This window comes from Oncorhynchus tshawytscha, linkage group LG07 (assembly GCF_018296145.1).
Source record: "Oncorhynchus tshawytscha isolate Ot180627B linkage group LG07, Otsh_v2.0, whole genome shotgun sequence".
Taxonomy (NCBI): domain Eukaryota; kingdom Metazoa; phylum Chordata; class Actinopteri; order Salmoniformes; family Salmonidae; genus Oncorhynchus; species Oncorhynchus tshawytscha.
Window position 1 is genome coordinate 8,578,776 of NC_056435.1, and position 17,380 is coordinate 8,596,155.

At 43.2% G+C, this 17,380-nt stretch overlaps 2 protein-coding genes across 9 annotated transcripts in view; both read right to left on the reverse strand.

Annotated features, from left to right (window-relative positions):
• Positions 1 to 7,034, reverse strand: part of ly75 (lymphocyte antigen 75) — a 35,302-nt gene extending 28,268 nt beyond the window's left edge. For 2 of the 3 annotated variants that reach the window (XM_024425886.2, XM_024425884.2), the window contains exons 1-3: positions 6,780 to 7,033; positions 3,254 to 3,679; positions 637 to 810 (exon numbers count right to left, since the gene is read on the reverse strand). In XM_024425886.2, coding sequence (XP_024281654.2) covers positions 637 to 810; positions 3,254 to 3,679; positions 6,780 to 6,882 — 703 coding nt within the window. In that variant the 5' untranslated portion in view covers positions 6,883 to 7,033. Of the gene's footprint in view, positions 1 to 636; positions 811 to 3,253; positions 3,680 to 6,779 lie in introns of all 3 variants that reach the window. The other variant, XM_024425885.2, reaches the window with a different exon arrangement.
• Positions 7,035 to 7,748: 714 nt separating this feature from the next.
• Positions 7,749 to 17,380, reverse strand: part of LOC112255166 (secretory phospholipase A2 receptor) — a 33,800-nt gene continuing 24,168 nt past the window's right edge. For 3 of the 6 annotated variants that reach the window (XM_042324014.1, XM_042324016.1, XM_042324015.1), the window contains 11 exons: positions 17,241 to 17,344; positions 17,034 to 17,170; positions 14,961 to 15,218; positions 14,659 to 14,803; positions 14,114 to 14,349; positions 11,357 to 11,534; positions 11,100 to 11,234; positions 10,542 to 10,664; positions 10,025 to 10,201; positions 9,730 to 9,765; positions 7,749 to 9,563 (listed from right to left, as the gene is read on the reverse strand). In XM_042324014.1, coding sequence (XP_042179948.1) covers positions 9,346 to 9,563; positions 9,730 to 9,765; positions 10,025 to 10,201; positions 10,542 to 10,664; positions 11,100 to 11,234; positions 11,357 to 11,534; positions 14,114 to 14,349; positions 14,659 to 14,803; positions 14,961 to 15,218; positions 17,034 to 17,170; positions 17,241 to 17,344 — 1,747 coding nt within the window. In that variant the 3' untranslated portion in view covers positions 7,749 to 9,345. Of the gene's footprint in view, positions 9,564 to 9,729; positions 9,766 to 10,024; positions 10,202 to 10,541; positions 10,665 to 11,099; positions 11,235 to 11,356; positions 11,535 to 14,113; positions 14,350 to 14,658; positions 14,804 to 14,960; positions 15,219 to 17,033; positions 17,171 to 17,240; positions 17,345 to 17,380 lie in introns of those variants that run through there. The other 3 variants (XM_042324017.1, XR_006083692.1, XR_006083691.1) reach the window with 3 other exon arrangements.

The following is a 17,380-nucleotide window of genomic DNA, read 5'->3' on the forward strand; positions in this document are numbered from 1 at the left end:
CGTCAAAAAAAGACTTATATTACACCAAACATGCCAAAGTGAAAGGATCGAAGGACTTTGTGAGTTCAGAGCAGTCTCGCCTTGCTAATCTGGGGCATTCAAAGATGGTGGAAGTAAGCCGTCTGGCTCAAAAGACTAGGTTCGGAGCAGAGTTGGGGTCAAGTCAATTGTAATTTTAGTCAATTGCACGAAAATTATTTGCACTCCTATGGACAAATTCCACATCCTTAATTCAACTGAAGGGAACTGAGATAGAATTGAGCCCAATCTTGACTCAAAGATCTTTCTACGTCCTTCTCTTAAAGGGAAACTCCAGCAAGAGTATTAGACTACTTAATGGAAAACCCCATCCAAAAACGATCTTCTGGTATTTGTTTCATTAGTCGGTTGTTATATATAATCCCAAAATGTTTTGTATATCAGCAATCAGGCAACTGAATTTGATTGCTGTCAGAAAGTTACAACTGACTAATGAAACAAATACCAAAAGATAGTTTTTGGATGGGGTCCTTTAAGTACTCTATTAGTACAAGTTCCAGTAATCATTATATGCGAAGGAAAACAGTACAAGAAGTCTAGTAGTAGATTCATTCCAGAATTATGATTTATATCTATAATAAAAAGAAGAAAACTTGCCATGTTTTAGACAATATCCCATCTTTTTGTCAGCATCATAGTCGGAGGTTGTGGAACACCAGTATAGTCCAGATGATTGGTCGTCGGGGAGGCACTCGTGGTACCAGCTGCCGTTGTAGTGGAAGGGAAACTCACAGGGCTCCCCGGTCGACGTCCCATTGGTGGTGTGGACAACTATGGGTAGAGGAGAAAAATAATTAGAATGAATCCCATGGCACCCATTTCAAAGTAGTGTATTAGGAATATCGGAGTTTGTATTCAATCTGGACACATCTAAAGATATGACCTCGCACAGTTTGACTGTCAACTCAACTGGATTTAGTATGTAGGACAGGTCTGTGTACAGATCCTTAATGTAGGACCTGTACACAGAACACATTCATTGAATACAAATGCTGCTGCTTTCAATAGAGCCAGAGTTTAGATGATGTTCAACTGTATCATTTAGCAGAAGGCTACTGGCAAACAACTGGCATACAGTGCCATAGATACGATTTCAAATGGAACAGGGTCAAGGGTATTTAATGTGATGCGCAGGGGGCGTCAATTGGGTATGGCACAGTATGGCAGCCACCATACCCTAGTTCAACACCAACAATTTAAAATAGGCTACTAAAATCATTCCAATGCGGATTAAAATGCAAATGCAATTTAGCGATATTAGCGGGCTAGTTTTAGAACCATGTGGACAGCTCTGGGGCAGGCTGTCTATCCGTAGTAGAGAACATGTTTTAGGACGCGTCGGAGAGGGAGGGAAGGCTGCAGTGAACAACGCAGCTTTTCTCCCAAAACAATGCAGAGGTGGAAGATGGCTGAAGATAGCTAGGTAACTGCTGTTTGACTTGACAGGAAACTAAACTCCAGTTTTTTATTCCCGGTGCTGAGCTAGCTTGTAGCAGTTAACTGCGGTATGACAATGCGACTGAGGCGAATGAAGCTGCAGCAGCCAAGGTGATAAAGGCTGGAGTCAATTCAGCTGTTCTCCAAATTGCATTTGAGTTTTTCTTAAATTGTGTAGAAATGCAGCAAATGAGCTTCGACTTGATAAAAAAAAGATCACTTTGCCCCTGTCACGTTGCCATACCCTAAGTTTATTCGAAATGACGGCACTGTGCAAACCTGATGTAGTTAAAGTGAAAATGAAAGTAAGTGTGTTCATACAGGCCTTGCTGAGTCATATTAGCCATGTCGACAGTTACAAGGAAAACCCTGGTAATTCTTTCTGGAAAGATTCCCCTTCAATTCCAAATGAAACGCGTGACTGCCAAGCAGAGCTCTGTACAGTGCACCTGAACATTAGCATACAACAGACCATGCTAAATCTATTGTCTCCAAGTGATACAGGATGTTGTTCATAAAGATATTCATGTAAAGGTCCTAGGTACACTGCCGTTCAAAAGTTAGGGGTCACTTCGAAATGTCCTTGTTTTATAAAGAAAATAACATTTTTTTGTCCATTAAAATGACATCAAATTGATCGTAAACACAGTGTAGACATTGTTAATGTTGTAAATGACTATTGTAGCTGGAAACGGCAGATTTTTTAATGGAATATCTACATACGTGTACAGAGGCCCATTATCAGCAACCATCACTCCTGTGTTCCAATGGCACGTAGTGTTAGCTAATCCAAGTTTAGAATTTTAAAAGGTAATTAGTCATTGGAAAACCCTTTTGCAATTATGTTAGCACAGTTGAAAACTGTTTTCTGATTAAAGAAGGAATAAAACTTATTTTAGCCTTCTTTAGACTAGTTGAGTATCTGGAGCATCAGCATTTGTGGGTTCGATTACAGGCTCAAAATGGCCAGAAACAAAGACCTTATTTCTGCAACTCGTCAGTCTATTCTTGTACTGAGAAATGAAGGCTATTCCATGTGAGAAATTGCCAAGAAACTGAAGATCTCGTACAACGTTGTGTACTACTCCCTTAACAGAACAGCGCAAACTGGCTCTAACCAGAATAGAAAGAGGAGTGCAGGCCCCGGTGCACAACTGAGCAAGAGGACAAGTACACTAGAGTGTCTATTTTGAGAAACAGACGCCTCACAAGTCCTCAACTGGCAGCTTCATTAAATAGTACCCGGAAAACAGCCTTAACGTCAAAAGCGAAGAGGCGACTACGCGATGCTGGCCTTCTAGGCAGAGTTGCAAAGAAAAAGCCATCTCTCAGACTGGCCAATAAAAGTAAAGATTAAGATGGGCAAAATAACACAGACACTGGACAGAGGAAGATTGGAAAAAGGTGTTATGGACAGAAGAATCTAAGTTGGAGGTGTTCGGATTACAAAGAAGAACATTCGTGAGACACAGATAAAATGAAAAGATACCAGAGGAGTGCTTGACGCCATCTGTCAAGCATGGTGGAGGCAATGTGATGGCCTGGGGGTGCTATGGTGGTGGTAAAGTGGGACATTTCTAAGTGTCCCCAAACTTTTGAAAGGTCGTGTATATCTAAGTTCAGTGCATTCTTGTAAAATGTGGCTAGAGGTTTTATACATGTAAATAAGCATAGATAGGCCTACATGAGATGAGCAAAACTATGATTATTGTATTCTATTATGTCCTATTCTATTCCATTAGGAGAATAAGCCGCTCAGAGGACAGAACACACTCACTGCGCATCGGCCGCTGGCAGATATTATTGGTCGACTCATCCCTCCTCCAGGCGTCTGAGGAGTCGCGCTTGGCACTGACCAGCCCGTCGGTCACCGTGAGGCCCATCTGGTACACCGTATAGATGGCCTCGTCCAGGCAGCGCCACAACAGCATGACGGCCTCCATGACACCACAGCTGAACAGAGACAGGGCCTTGGTCTTCACCTCCAAACCCAAGCACTGGGACGTGCCCACATGGAAGAGACGGTGGCCGGACCCCCACTTCCACTGGGACCCCCTGGAGCCGTCACACTCCCCCAGGGTCACGCTGAACCCAGACCCTGCAGACTTAGCCCCTGCTATCCCGGAAACTCCAGTCCCAGACGTGGACATAGCTACCAGGCACTTTCCTGTGCTCACATGCTGGATGGTGAAGGTGTCGTCACCTGGAAATGATCATGAACACACAGTTGAAGTCAGAAGTTTACATACACCTTAGCCAAACACATTGACACTCAGTTTTTCACAATTCCTGATATTTAATTCTCAGCTTTTATTTATTTCATCACATTCCCAGTGGGTCAGAAGTTTACATACACTCAATTAGTATTTGGTAGCATTGCCTTTTAATTGTTTAACTTGGATCAAACGTTTCGGGTAGCCTTCCACAAGCTTCCCACAATATGTTGGGTGAATTTTGGCCCATTCCTCTTGACAGAGCTGGTGTAACTGAGTCAGGTTTGTAGGTCTCCTTGCTTGCATACGCTTTTTCAGTTCTGCCCACACATTTTCTATAGGGTTGAGGTCAGGGCTTTGTGATGGCCACTCCAATAATTTGACTTTGTTGTCCTTAAGTCATTTTGCCACAACTTTGGAAGTATACTTGGGGTCATTGTTCATTTTGATGACCCATTTGCAACCAAACTTTAACTTCCTGACTGACGTCTTGAGATGTTGCTTCAATATACGTACATAATTGTCCTACCTCATGATGCCATCTATTTTGTGAAGTGCACCAGACCATCCTGCAGCAAAGCACCCCAACAACATGATGCTGTCACCCCCGTGCTTCACGGTTTGGATGGTGTTCTTTGGCTTGCAAGCCTCACCCTTTTTCCTCCAAACATAACGATGGTCTTTATGACCAAACAGTTCTATTTTTGTTTCATCAGACCAGAGGAAATATCTCCAAAAAGTATGATCTTTGTCCCCATGTGCAGTTGCAAACCGTAGTCTGGCTTTTTTATGGCGGTTTTGGAGCAGTGGCTTCTTCCTTGCTGAGCGGCCTTTCAGGTTATGTCGATATAGAACTCGTTTTACTGTGGATATAGATACTTTTGTACCTGTTTCCTCCAGCTTCTTCACAAGGTCCTTTGCTGTTGTTTTGGGATTGATTTGCACTTTTCGCACCAAAGTACGTTCATCTCTAGGAGACAGAGCACGTCTCCTTCCTGAGCGGTATGACGGCTGCGTGGTCCCATGGTGTTTATACTTGCGTACCCTTGTTTGTACAGATGAACGGGGTACATTCAGGTGTTTGGAAATTGCTCCCAAGGATGAGCCAGACTTGTGGAGGTCTAGAATATATTTTCTGAGGTCTTGGCTTATTTCTTTTGATTTTCCCATGATGTCAAGAAAAGAGGCACTGAGTTTGAAGGTAGGCCTTGAAATACAGCCACAGGTACACCTCCAATTGACTCAAATCAAATCAAGCCATGACATAATTTTCTAGCTGTTTAAAGGCACAGTCAACTTAGTGTATGTAAACCTCTGACCCATTGGAATTGTGATACAGTGAATTTGAAGTTAAATAATCTGTCTGTAAACAATTGTTGTAAAAATTACTTGTGTCATGCACAAAGTAGATGTCCTAACCAACTTGCCAAAACTATAGTTTGTTTACAAAAAAATTGTGGAGTGGTTGTAAAACGAGTTTTAATGACTCCAACCTAAGTGTATGTAAACTTCCGACTTCAACTGTAAGTAAATATAGTGATATTATAGTCATAATAAAGTGTTAGTAAATATAGTGACATCACTTCAACAATATTAGTTCATTCAACACAATATTGTATTATGTTTACAATATATTTTTTATCACTATTCATTAGAATGTTTGGTTGATATCTACCATGTCCCATCTAAATGTCAGTTTAGCTGCTGGCTATCTTTGCCTAAATAGTTCAGCTTGTCGTGGAGGCAGGGGACCAAGATGATGACATTTCAAGGCATCTCAGCAACAGTCAGATAAGCATAAAAAATGATCTAGAAACGCCAGGGGTCTATTGGGCCTGTGCTTATCATGGTCTCCAACATTGATTGCTGATAATATTTTCAGTCAGCAGGCCAATTGCTTTTATCCTCCATCATGCTGCAGCCTTAAATCCATGAACCATTCTACCAACAATACAAAACTGTTTTATCATTTCATAATCTGGACTAAATAATTGAATTGAATTAGAGGCCAATTAAAAACAACTGGTGTGATGTTTCACTCCGAACTGGGTGTGATGTTTCACTCCGAACTGGGTGTGATGTTTCACTCCGAACTGGGTGTGATGTTTCACTCTCAAACACTTTTGATGAGCTGAAAATAGCCTTTATTTTTCAACAATTAGATACTGTATAAAATGTGCAAATGTGAACGTGCATGTGTAATAAGGAAGACCATATAAGGAACTATTAAACAGTAACAACATCAAATTATAAATGGTTTAATTCTCCATAACGTGTTGACATGAATTACTAGACAAACCAGGAAGAAAAACTCAACTGACAGTAACTATCATAAATGTAAAACCATAAATGATATCACGTGTACTGTGTAATAGGTTAGCCGTTGAACTCAGAAACATGACAGAATGCATAGGAGTTGAACATATTCAGCCTGAGTGAGTATGAGATTAGATATTTATTAGATATTTATAAACTGGTACAGCAACACTGTGTATGTCTAATTAGGTGGCCTACGCTCATTAAAGAGAGGCTAAAACCGGGAGAGAGAGAACAGTACTTGACCATGGGGATATGATCGTGCAAACTGTTTTTACAGTTACAACAATAACGACCAAATTCTGCAACATTTGGATCACTTCAACTGCGTGCAACCTTGCAGCAATGACTTTGCAACATTGTCCCAACAGACTCAATAGGGCTGCACATTTTAAACGCGAGAGGGGTTTCAAGACGTCATTCTTTTAATCCTGATGGATCTAGTTTATAAAATGGTCATTACGCATTTCGAAAGCAGATGAGGAATTTGATGGGCCAAAAACGAAAATAAACCAAAGTCCACATATGGCTTTAAAAAAAACCAAGTTGATTATACGGCAAACGTTACTTTCTGCTTTTGAAATTGAACAAAGGGGCTTGACGTCCCATTATTGAGCCTAACCCCCATTCAAAACAATAATAGGCTACCACCGACCCTAAGTAGCAGTTGAGTCTATGGAAACGCGATAATCTTTCAACGAAGTTAGCCAGTTATGCGGGCATGCCTAGTCCCATGCCTAGTCTAGTGATGACAGTGGAAAGCACCTTACTTACCGGAATATGTAGTTGACGCGCAACTTCCAAAACAAATAGTTTTATCCCAAAAGAATAAGAAAAAACATAGGTAAACTGCTGCTTGAAGTGTCATTTTATCCATGGTTATAATACCACGGATTCTCTATTCGGATTCATACGTCTCCAGTAGCCAGCCGACAGTTTGCGCATACCCAATTCTGCGTTTCAAAGTAGCACGAGCCTACTTCACAATTGTTGACTGACAGCTGGTTGACTAACCTCTATTCCCCTTCCTAGGCTGTTACGGGTTTCTGCGCGTTATCCCATGAAAGATTGCGCGCTTGTGATTCGCCAACAGTCGACTACGCATCACAGACCACTCCCAGTCCGCGAACTGAAAGTGACAACTTCATTTATGTTATTTTTCAATATAATGCACAAATCACAGTATTATGCTGAGTCAATCACAAAAGACACTGATAAATAAATAAAAGTATGTTGATGCTGCGTCTCCAACTATCTTAAGCCGCTGTCAATTCTCTCAAAGACGAGCAAATAAGAACAGCAGTGAAACATCATGCAGTGAATCATCTCAACCACGAAGCCTGCATTCTCAGCCAACAACAACAGTCAGGCCAGCCTGTAGAGGCCATTGCCAGACAAAGGATTTCTCCCAAATGGCACCATATTCCCTATATAGTGCACTACTTTTGACCAGAGCCCTATGGGTCCTCTTCAAAAGTAGTGCACTAAATAGGGAATAGGATGCCATTTGGAATGTGCAGAGAGACCCATGACTCCCTCCTCCACATGATATCACCCCTGCCCTCATCCCACACCACAGAGCATCTCAATGCAAATGACTAATTTCAAAGCAAATATGGTAGAAATAAACAGGATAAAAGACAATATTCGGATACCACCCCCACAGTCCACTGCAGACCATCTCAATGCAGATGACTCGTTTCAAAGCAAACGTGGAATAGCAAGACACAGCTCAGATACAACTTGGATACAGCTTCATTTTATTTACACTGAAGGCACAGAGCATTTGTTACGAACATTATCATCAAAAAATAACAAGAGACAGTAAACATGTTCAAGCATCCGTGATATCCTCTTGCATGTATTTCTTTCCACACAACAGAAAACATATTTCACATCTAATAACTCTGTGTACCCAATATACAAAAACAACAACAGGTAACACAGCAAAGGCTGTACCTCATAACAAACAACCCACACATGAGTCTACTTAGAATACTGGATTATTTCTCAAAGAGCTACCATTTACATAACAGTACTTTGTTACATCGTTTTTGTTGCATCTTTTGTTCATTTGTTTCATTCTGTACTCCTACATTTCGACAGACGTGTGGACCAAATGAACAAAATGGAAGTGAATGACAAAATATTGTTCTCGTAATGATAAATAATAAAACATAAATAAATGCCTGCATTTTCTCTTTATTTTTTCTTCACTTCCTCTTATGAATATCATGCATGTACTTATAAACTACGTTTTAAAAATACTGTGAGGGTGTGAGTGTGTGTTCTGTGTGTAGGAAAATACGCAATAAACAACAACAAAAAAATGAAAAACTAAAACATCATTTTCCCGTGTTGCATTGATGGAGGTTGGTGCAATAAAGTGGTAACAAAGAAACCCTGTACTTTAATGACAAGTTAGATTTCAAAAAAATAACTTGGAATTGATTTGGGGTCTTATTTCTGTTCATGAATAAAATACATATAAGATGACTACAGAATGTATTGCAAAAAGCATGACTTTGTCTTTGCTGTAAAGAACTGAATCTGAACTGAATCACGGCCATTGTTATCTTAAACAAAGAAGAAAATTGTTTTGGTCCTGTACAAGGCATTACAGAAAACTAGGTCTTCACTGTGTGAAAGACTTGTACTCACAAATATAGTGGGTACCAGCATTAGTGGGAGCAGTTGGCATTGTACCATAATAACAAAACAACCTTACAGTGCAAAGAATATCGATCGATTTTCAAATGCCTACATTAGAATGCCAAAGTACTTGGGATAACAGCTCTAGTCCTCTTTAAGACGAAACTTACATCACACGAAGATGCACTCCCTCACTCTCAGCCACACGATTGGTCCCTGATTCATCAACTACTTGTATAAAGCACAGGAGGTTGGTGGCACCTTAACTGGGGAGAACGGGCTCGTGGTAATGACTGTAGTTGAATGGTATCAAAAACATCAAACACATGGTTTCCATGGTTTCCACGTGTCTGATGCCATTCCATTTGCTCTGTTCCAGCCATTATTATGAGCCATCCTCCCCTCAGCAGCCTCCTGTGGATTCAAGTGGATACAGCTAATTGGGCTCTGACATCCTGCTCTAAGTTCCCTTGCTGTGGTCCATGTCAGACCCAAACAGAGGCATACCATTCTTCACAGTCATACAGAGTTCAGCCCATTCCCATGCTTTACCCAACACCACCATTTTTCTGTCTCCAATAAGTCCTATAGCGCATCTGGAAAAGGCACCGTATTCCCTATATAGTGCACTACTTTTGACCAAAGCAGTGCACCTAATAGGGGAAAGAGTGCCATTTTGGACACAGCCCTATTCTCCAGAGTGAGCTTCCAGATCTGCGATGAGAACGTTTCCATCGAAGTCTGTGGCCTGGGAACTAGTATGTCTGTAGTACACGTTTCCCAGGGACGGCAGTCTGTGGAAGTGCGTCCTGTTCCTCTTGTAGACGAGCCAGAGCACCGCCACAAGCACGGCGAAGATCAGCATGGCCACCAGGACCGCGGCTGGGACGACACTGTGGTGCAACCCTGGAAGAGACACAGAGGGGTGAGTTTACTGGACATTGAAGGCTCATGGTAGAGGACATTGTTAGTCATGGTAGAGGCTGGTCCCAAGATACCTTGAGTTGCCAAATTATTAGAATGTGCATGAGAAAAACAGCATAACTGTTAATAGCCTCAATTAAATACCTACCATTTAGTGGCGCCACTTCTACCTCGGGGATCGTATCTGCAAAGAAGACGATCTGTTTAACTTGACTGATCTATAGAATACATACATGTACACTGTACAAACGCATAACACAAAGCTTTGTCATAATGGCAGTTGGAGGCTACTGAGAGCCTGCGTTTATACATACAGCCCAATTCTGATTTTTATTTCATTTATTGGCAAAAATATCCGATTTGACTGGTCAAAAGACAAATTAGTGGCAAAAGATCAGATTTGGGCTGCCTGTGTAAATGCAGCCAAAATGTCTCGACTCCACCTGAGTTAGTTTTGCAGACAAAGCCCATTCTGTCAGTGCACTGAGAGAGGAGCCACATCCCATCAGACACCCTGGTGGACACACAGGTGTCTGCTGTCAGCAGGCTGGGGTCTGGGGCCTTGACGTTCCAGTTGGAGTAGTCCATAGGAGAACCATCGAACCATGCCATGGAGCCCGCTAAATTGGACCAGACAAACAGATAACATGTTTAATAAAGAAGTTGTGAATTGGTTCATTCGACCTCTCTGCCCCAGGTCATTGGTGTTTTTTCCCCCCACAGTGCTTCTATCAACTCACCACGTAAAACACTAAGTCAATAAAGTGTCAAAATACTACTTGAACATTTTTGAAATTCATTATGTTTACTAACCCTAATAAGCTGTGTCTTATCCCAGTTCTGTCCGTAGCACTCACATTGTCTGTCTTTTGCCAGCTGTTGGTTTATATTGTAAGCCAAACCAGCAAGACTGCTTATTTTTGATGAAAAGAGAGGAAACTTGGGGAAGCACGTGCTTACCGTCAGTGTTGAAGAACATCCCCAGCCAGACGGCTTGATGTGGGAAGCCATACGACCGCAGCTGCTCCAGAACGAACCTGTTTTCCGTCTCTGTCTGTATGGTCAGGACCTCTGACGTGTTCGCTGGAAGAGGTAAAACACCACTAAAAATCTTCATTATTACATGTGTATTACTGAGATGAAGAAGGCAATTATCGGTGAATGTTTTGCCCCCTCAGATCTATAGCTACAGTACAGTATTAGCTACTAGAATGGAGCTAATACATGGATCCCATAGGGGGAGCTCTCACCAAACATTACATTATGGACAATTACAACAGGGAGCCATCACAAGGGAATTCCCATAGAGAGAGATCCATTAAATCCTTGATCCATCCTAGCATGAGACCTACTGTAATTGACTCCATGGTGTACTGGAGACTTACCACAGTAGGATGAAGTTGCTGAATCAAGGACAGTTTTGCAATTTCCCCTTATGGGTTAAGGTTAGAATTTGGGCAGGGGAACCTGATCCTAAATCTGTGCTTGAGGGCAACATCTGCTCGAGCGTTCCTGTACCTTTGTGTTTGCAGTGCTCTCCGGCCTCCTCCAGGGTCAGTCTCTGGACCACGGGCTCAAAGCTGTAGCAGCTGGCGCCAAACCTCACCCACGTCGATGGACACACAACCTCGTAGCTGGTGAACGCATTACTCTCTACGGGAGAACATTTAAAAAAGCAGTATTGTGCATTTGAAACTCTTGAGGAGGGACTAACAGCACAGAAAGCTTTAGTAGCCACTGTTTTATAATGTGCTAGGAACCCAGGCTATACTCACTAGGTGGTGGGACATGGCACAGGGCTCCCTGGAGCGGCATCTCACAGTCGGCCCTCCTCCAGCCCCCGGTGACGTCCATGTACACACAGTCCCCCAGGATGAAATCATCATCATCGGCCGCAACCCAGTGAGTGAAGACCGTGTCACTGCCATCAGACCACTGGTAGTTGATCCCATCCTGTAGGGACGTACAGTCACAGGCAGGGAGGAGCTGACACACACTCTCAGGGTGAGCCTACGTTGCTAAGGCGGGTTGCTTTCAGTCTTGTAGGTCACGTCATGCAACGGGGCAGAAAGAGTAGTGGGCAGCAGGCAATGTTAAAAGGTTCGGCTTGGGGGAAGTGTGGTGTTTATAGACCAATGTGTCTGGCATTGTGTAGAGCGCTGTGAATCAATTCTCTCCTTTCCTGTCCTCATTCCATATTTCACGAGTAAGACATTCCCTGAGTCTATGGGATTCTTGGATACACATGTTGTGCGTGGCTTAGAATTCCTCCCAGCCGGCCTGGCGGTTGAGAAAAACTACTCCCATACTGTATTGAGTGAAGCACAAAAATGCGCCCCAAATGGCACCCTATTCCCGATATGGTGCACTACATTTGACCAGAGCCCTATCGGTCCTGGACAAAAGTAGTGCACTATAAAGTGAATAGGGTGTCATTTGGGACGCTAACATAGTTATGCATGGGCTGTGGGCCAGGAGGAAAGCTCTGGACAACTGCAGTAAAGGGATAAGTTGCAGTGTGATAAATATTGCTGTTTGTCACAGGATATCAGCTATAAGACATATATCGGTACATAAACACCAAACATACAGCGCATTCAGAAAGTACTCAGACCCCTTGACTAATTCCACATTTTGTTATGTTACAGCCTTATTCTAAAATTTATGAAATAGTTTTTTTCCCCTTCATCAATCTACACACAATAAAAAATGAAAAATCACATTTACATACGTATTCAGACCCTTTACTCAGTACTTTGTTGAAGCACCTTTGGCAGCGATTACAAGTTTTCTTGGGTATGACGCTACATGGTTGGCGCACCTGTATTTGGGGAGTTTCTCCCATTCTTCTCTGCAGATCTTCTCAAGCTCTGTCAGGTTGACTGCACAGGTATTTTCAGGTCTTTTAGAGATGTTCGATCGGGTCCGGGCTCTGGCTGGGCCACTCAAGGACATTCAGAGACTTGTCCCGAAGCCTGTTTTGGCTGTGTGCTTAGGGTCGTTGTCCTGTTGGAAGGTGAACCTTCGCCACACTCTGAAGTCCTGAGCGCTCTGGAGCAGGTTTTCATTAAAGATCTCTCTGAACTTTGCTCCATTCATCTTTCCCTAGTCTCCCAGTCCCTGCCACTGAGAAACATCCCCACAGCATGATGCTGCAACCACCATGCTTCACCGTAGGGATGGTGCCAGGTTTCCTCCAGACGTGACACTTGGCATTCAGGCCAAAGAGTTCAACCCTGGTTTCATTAGACCAGAGAATTTTGTTTCTCATGGTCTGAGAGTCCTTTAGGTGCCTTTTGGCAAACTCCAAGCGGCCTGTCATGTGCCTTTTACTAAGGAGTGGCTTCCGTCTGGCCACTCTACCATAAAGGCCTGATTGGTGTAGTGCTGAAGAGATGGTTGTCTTTCCAGAAGGTTCTCCCATTTCCACAGATGACCATCTGTCAGAGTGACCATAAGGTTATTGGTCATCTCTCTGACCAAGGCCCTTCTCCCCTGATTGCTCAGTTTGGCCAGACGGCCAGCTGTAGGAAGAGTCTTGGTGGTTCCAAACTTCTTCCATTTAAGAATGATGGAGGCCACTGTGTTCTTGGGGACCTTCAAGGCTGCAGACATTTTTTGGCGCCCTTCCTCAGATCTGTGCCTCGACACAATTCCTTGGACCTCATGGCTTGATTTCTGCTCTGACATGCACTGCCAAATGGGGGAGCTCACATAGACAGGTGTGTGCCTTTCCAAATCATGTCCAATCAATTGAATTTACCACAGGTGGACTCCAATCAAGCTGTAGAAACATCTCAAGGATGATAAATGGTAACTAGCTCAATTTTGAGTCTCATAGCAAAGGGTCTGAATACTTATGGAAATAATGTATTTCTGTTTGTTATTTTCAATAAATATGATTTTTTTTTCTAAAAACCTGTTTTCGCTTTGCTAATTTGGGGATTGCGTGTAGATTGATGAGGGGAAATGATTGAATCCATTTTAGAATAAGGCTGTAACATAACAAAATGTGGAAAAGGGGAAGGGGTCTGTATACTTTCCGAATGCACTGTATTCACATAAAAGTTGTAGAAATATGAATGCGTGTATGTGAACAGAAAGTGCCCAAAATGGGACTTTTGATTTGAGGAGATCAGATACATATGGTTATGATATGGTGTGAACATGCTGGGAACAGTCACAAAGATGAAATCACCATGCTTTGAAAGAATGGCATGGACTGGAGAGGGGGAGAGAGCGACAACATCCGAGTAAACAGACTGTCAGATGCACGTGGTCTCAGGCATTTCTGTATTTACAGCATTACTTCATTGTGGCCATGCTGTTTATAAAAGACCTCTAGCTAGTGCTCTTAGAGGTTTCCGTGCCGTGACGTAAATCTACTATACACACTCCTAACATCATCAAAGGTCAATTCATGCCGCAGACCAACTTTGACATGCTTGTTAACGAGCATTATCTTCACACGCACACACACAAACACGGGCCCAGACAGGTAGCAGTACTCAGCGGTATAGTATAATACATACGTCTTGACTATACAGTCCAATCCAGTGGGGGAATGCCAATCTATTGACAAGGACAGTAAGGAAAGCCTGGTGGAAGGGGTCGGTAACGCTCACTAGCTCAGACTCAGACTCTAAGCACATATGCAGCGCCTCATACCAGCTCATGTTGCCACGGACAACCCTGTATCTGCGGTTCTTGTACTCAATATTGTCAGGGAGAGGGTGGAGGTAGGAGTGGGATGGGGGTTTAGCTGCGTCTGTTGCAGGGAAAGAGAGAGGGAGAGAGGGAGAGGAAAAGGGGAGCGAGATTGTTTCATGAGGAAGCAAGGGCATCGATTCGTCACGAAATCAACAGAAACACTCATTTCAATGTTCAACAATTCCCGAAGGGGATTTCTCTCAGTGAGCAGGCTCAACGGGGTGACAATTTGAGAGCACAAAACAGGAAGCTATAACCGTTTCATCAATGATGTAATACAGACATGATTGGTAATATCTCAGCTCTGTGCTCTGAAAATAGGCCCCAATGTGTCTGAATGAGGGTGAGTGACAGAGGGGAGTCCTACCTTGGGGTCTCTGACAGACAAAGCCGTATCCACTTTCTGTGCACTTCTCGTCGAACCACTTCCCTGTCAGGTGGAAGTTGTGGTTGTTGGAGAGCACCGTGCACAGAGGATCGTCCCCGCCCAGGGGCCCGCTCAGCCACTCATTCTGCAGATGAGGGGTGCCCACACACACATGCACGCATGTACGCACAGAAAGGTAAACACCCCCCCCAATCAATACACTATACAGAGAACATCACCAAAGCACAAAGACAATATTTTATTTTTCATTTAACCTCAAATCTCCGTAGAGGAGGTCTTACCGTCAGAGGGTTCTTGGATTCTACAGGGGACCAGTTGGTGTAGCTGACAGGTTTCCCATTGGTCCATTTCATGGTGTCCTCATCCCGTAGACCAATCCAAACGCCCACTGTCCCGCCCTGGAGCAGCATGGTGATATACGCTTGCTCGATCTCGTCTTCGATGGCGACCAGCGTGCCTTGGAAAGAGGAGCAGATAGACCGGGCATCTCTCCAGCTCTTCCCCTCCTCAGCACTGTTGGGAAGGTGCAGCAGGAAACACTGCCAGAAGACACACAAAACACAGGTTTTGGTAAAGCTCCACCAACAACATTTTCCCTTGTACGGTGTGATAGAAAAATTACGTATTTAACTTATCTATTTGAAATTAATGGTTAACAATGCATATTTAACTAATAGTAAGACATTTATGTCATACTAGTTTCTGTGTTTTAATGGTCCCCACTCTAGTTCCCTGCAGCCAATCTGGGCGTATTGTCACCAGAGATGGATTGAGCTGACAAATGAGTTAAAGACTGCATTACATAGACAAGAATGTGTTTTACTAGAGATAGCTTAGGAGTAGAACAATCCCTCATAGTCTCTAAATCACCCTTGCATCTGGGAAACTAAGCCAGGGTGGGGGTTAAGACAACAACCCACGTGCAGATAACGACAGGATGAAGCCAGTGGCTTAATGATGCTCCTTGGTCGACATGAGGAGGGTTGAACCAACCATTTCTGAGCATTGTTAGTGTCAGCTATATATACAGTGAGGGAAAAAAGTATTTGATCCCCTGCTGATTTTGTACGTTTGCCCACTGACAAAGAAATGATCAGTCTATAATTTTAATGGTAGGTTTATTTGAACAGTGAGAGACAGAATAACAACAACAATACAATCCAGAAAAAAGCATGTCAAAAATGTTATAAATTGATTTGCATTTTATTGAGGGAAATAAGTATTTGACCCCCTCTCAATCAGAAAGATTTCTGGCTCCCAGGTGTCTTTTATACAGATAACGAGCTGAGATTCGGAGCACACTCTTAAAGGGAGTGCTCCTAATCTCTGCTTGTTACCTGTATAAAAGACACCTGTCCACAGAAGCAATCAATCAATCAGATTCCAAACTCTCCACCATGGCCAAGACCAAAGAGCTCTCCAAGGATGTCAGGGACAAGATTGTAGACCTACACAAGGCTGGAATAGGCTACAAGACCATCACCAAACAGCTTGGTGAGAAGGTGACAACAGTTGGTGAGATTATTCGCAAATGGAAGAAACACAAAAGAACTGTCAATCTCCCTCGGCCTGGGGCTCCATGCAAGATCTCACCTCGTGGAGTTGCAATGATCATGAGAACGGTGAGGAATCATCCCAGAACTACACTGGAGGATCTTGTCAATGATCTCAAGGCAGCTGGGACCATAGTCACCAGAGGACAACTGGGTGAAATACTTTTTTTCCTCACTGTAGTACTCTGCATTTGTGTTAAGGTTAGGTTACTCGGTCCAACACTCAAGGGTGGGGGGGGTCGACCAGCCTCCTTATTGCAATAATTAATCGATATTAAATAAAGATTATTATTTTAAGAAATGACCAAGTCTCTCTCAGTACTGAATCTCCATGACAACAATCAGATGGCCAAGAGAAACTCAAATCAAATCAAATGTTATTGGTCACAAGCGCCGAATACAACAGATGTAAACTTACCTACGAGCCCAAACCCAACAATGCAGAGTTAAAAAGTAAGACATATAAGAAATATTTTCTATATAAAAAAGGAAATAGTAACACAATAAAATAACAATAATGAGACCATATGCAAGGAGTACTGAGTCACTGTGCAGGAGTACCGGTACTGAGTCACTGTGCAGGAGTACCGGTACTGAGTCACTGTGCAGGAGTACCGGTACTGAGTCACTGTGCAGGAGTACGAGGTAGTTGAGGCGATTGAGGTAATACAGTATGTACATGTAGGTTGGGGTAAAAGTGACTAGGCAATCAGGTTATAAAATAATGGGCACTAAACTCCCATTCAAGCCCTACCATGCAGAGGCTTTGAAATGAATAAAAGGATGCGAAATGAGGTGAACCTTGTGTCCGAAGTAGAGCCATCTCTCTGGACAGCCTCCGATGTAGTGAGGCTCTCTGGGAATCTCCACCACGGACACGGTCCGGCGCTTACATACGTGGGCATGGAGACCGCCACACTCACCCGCCGACCACTGACCTGTTGGTCGCAACACGTCAAAGAGAAATCTGGCGTGGTGTTGTGTGTGTGTGTGTGCCTGTGTTCTTACCTGAGATAGAGGACATGGTCACACACTGTTTATGTTTCACTGGGGCATCGTGGGAGCTTCCTTCTGCCCAATTCTGATAATCCACAGCGGACTCATCACTCCAACTGCACACGCACACACACGCACACACGCGCACACGC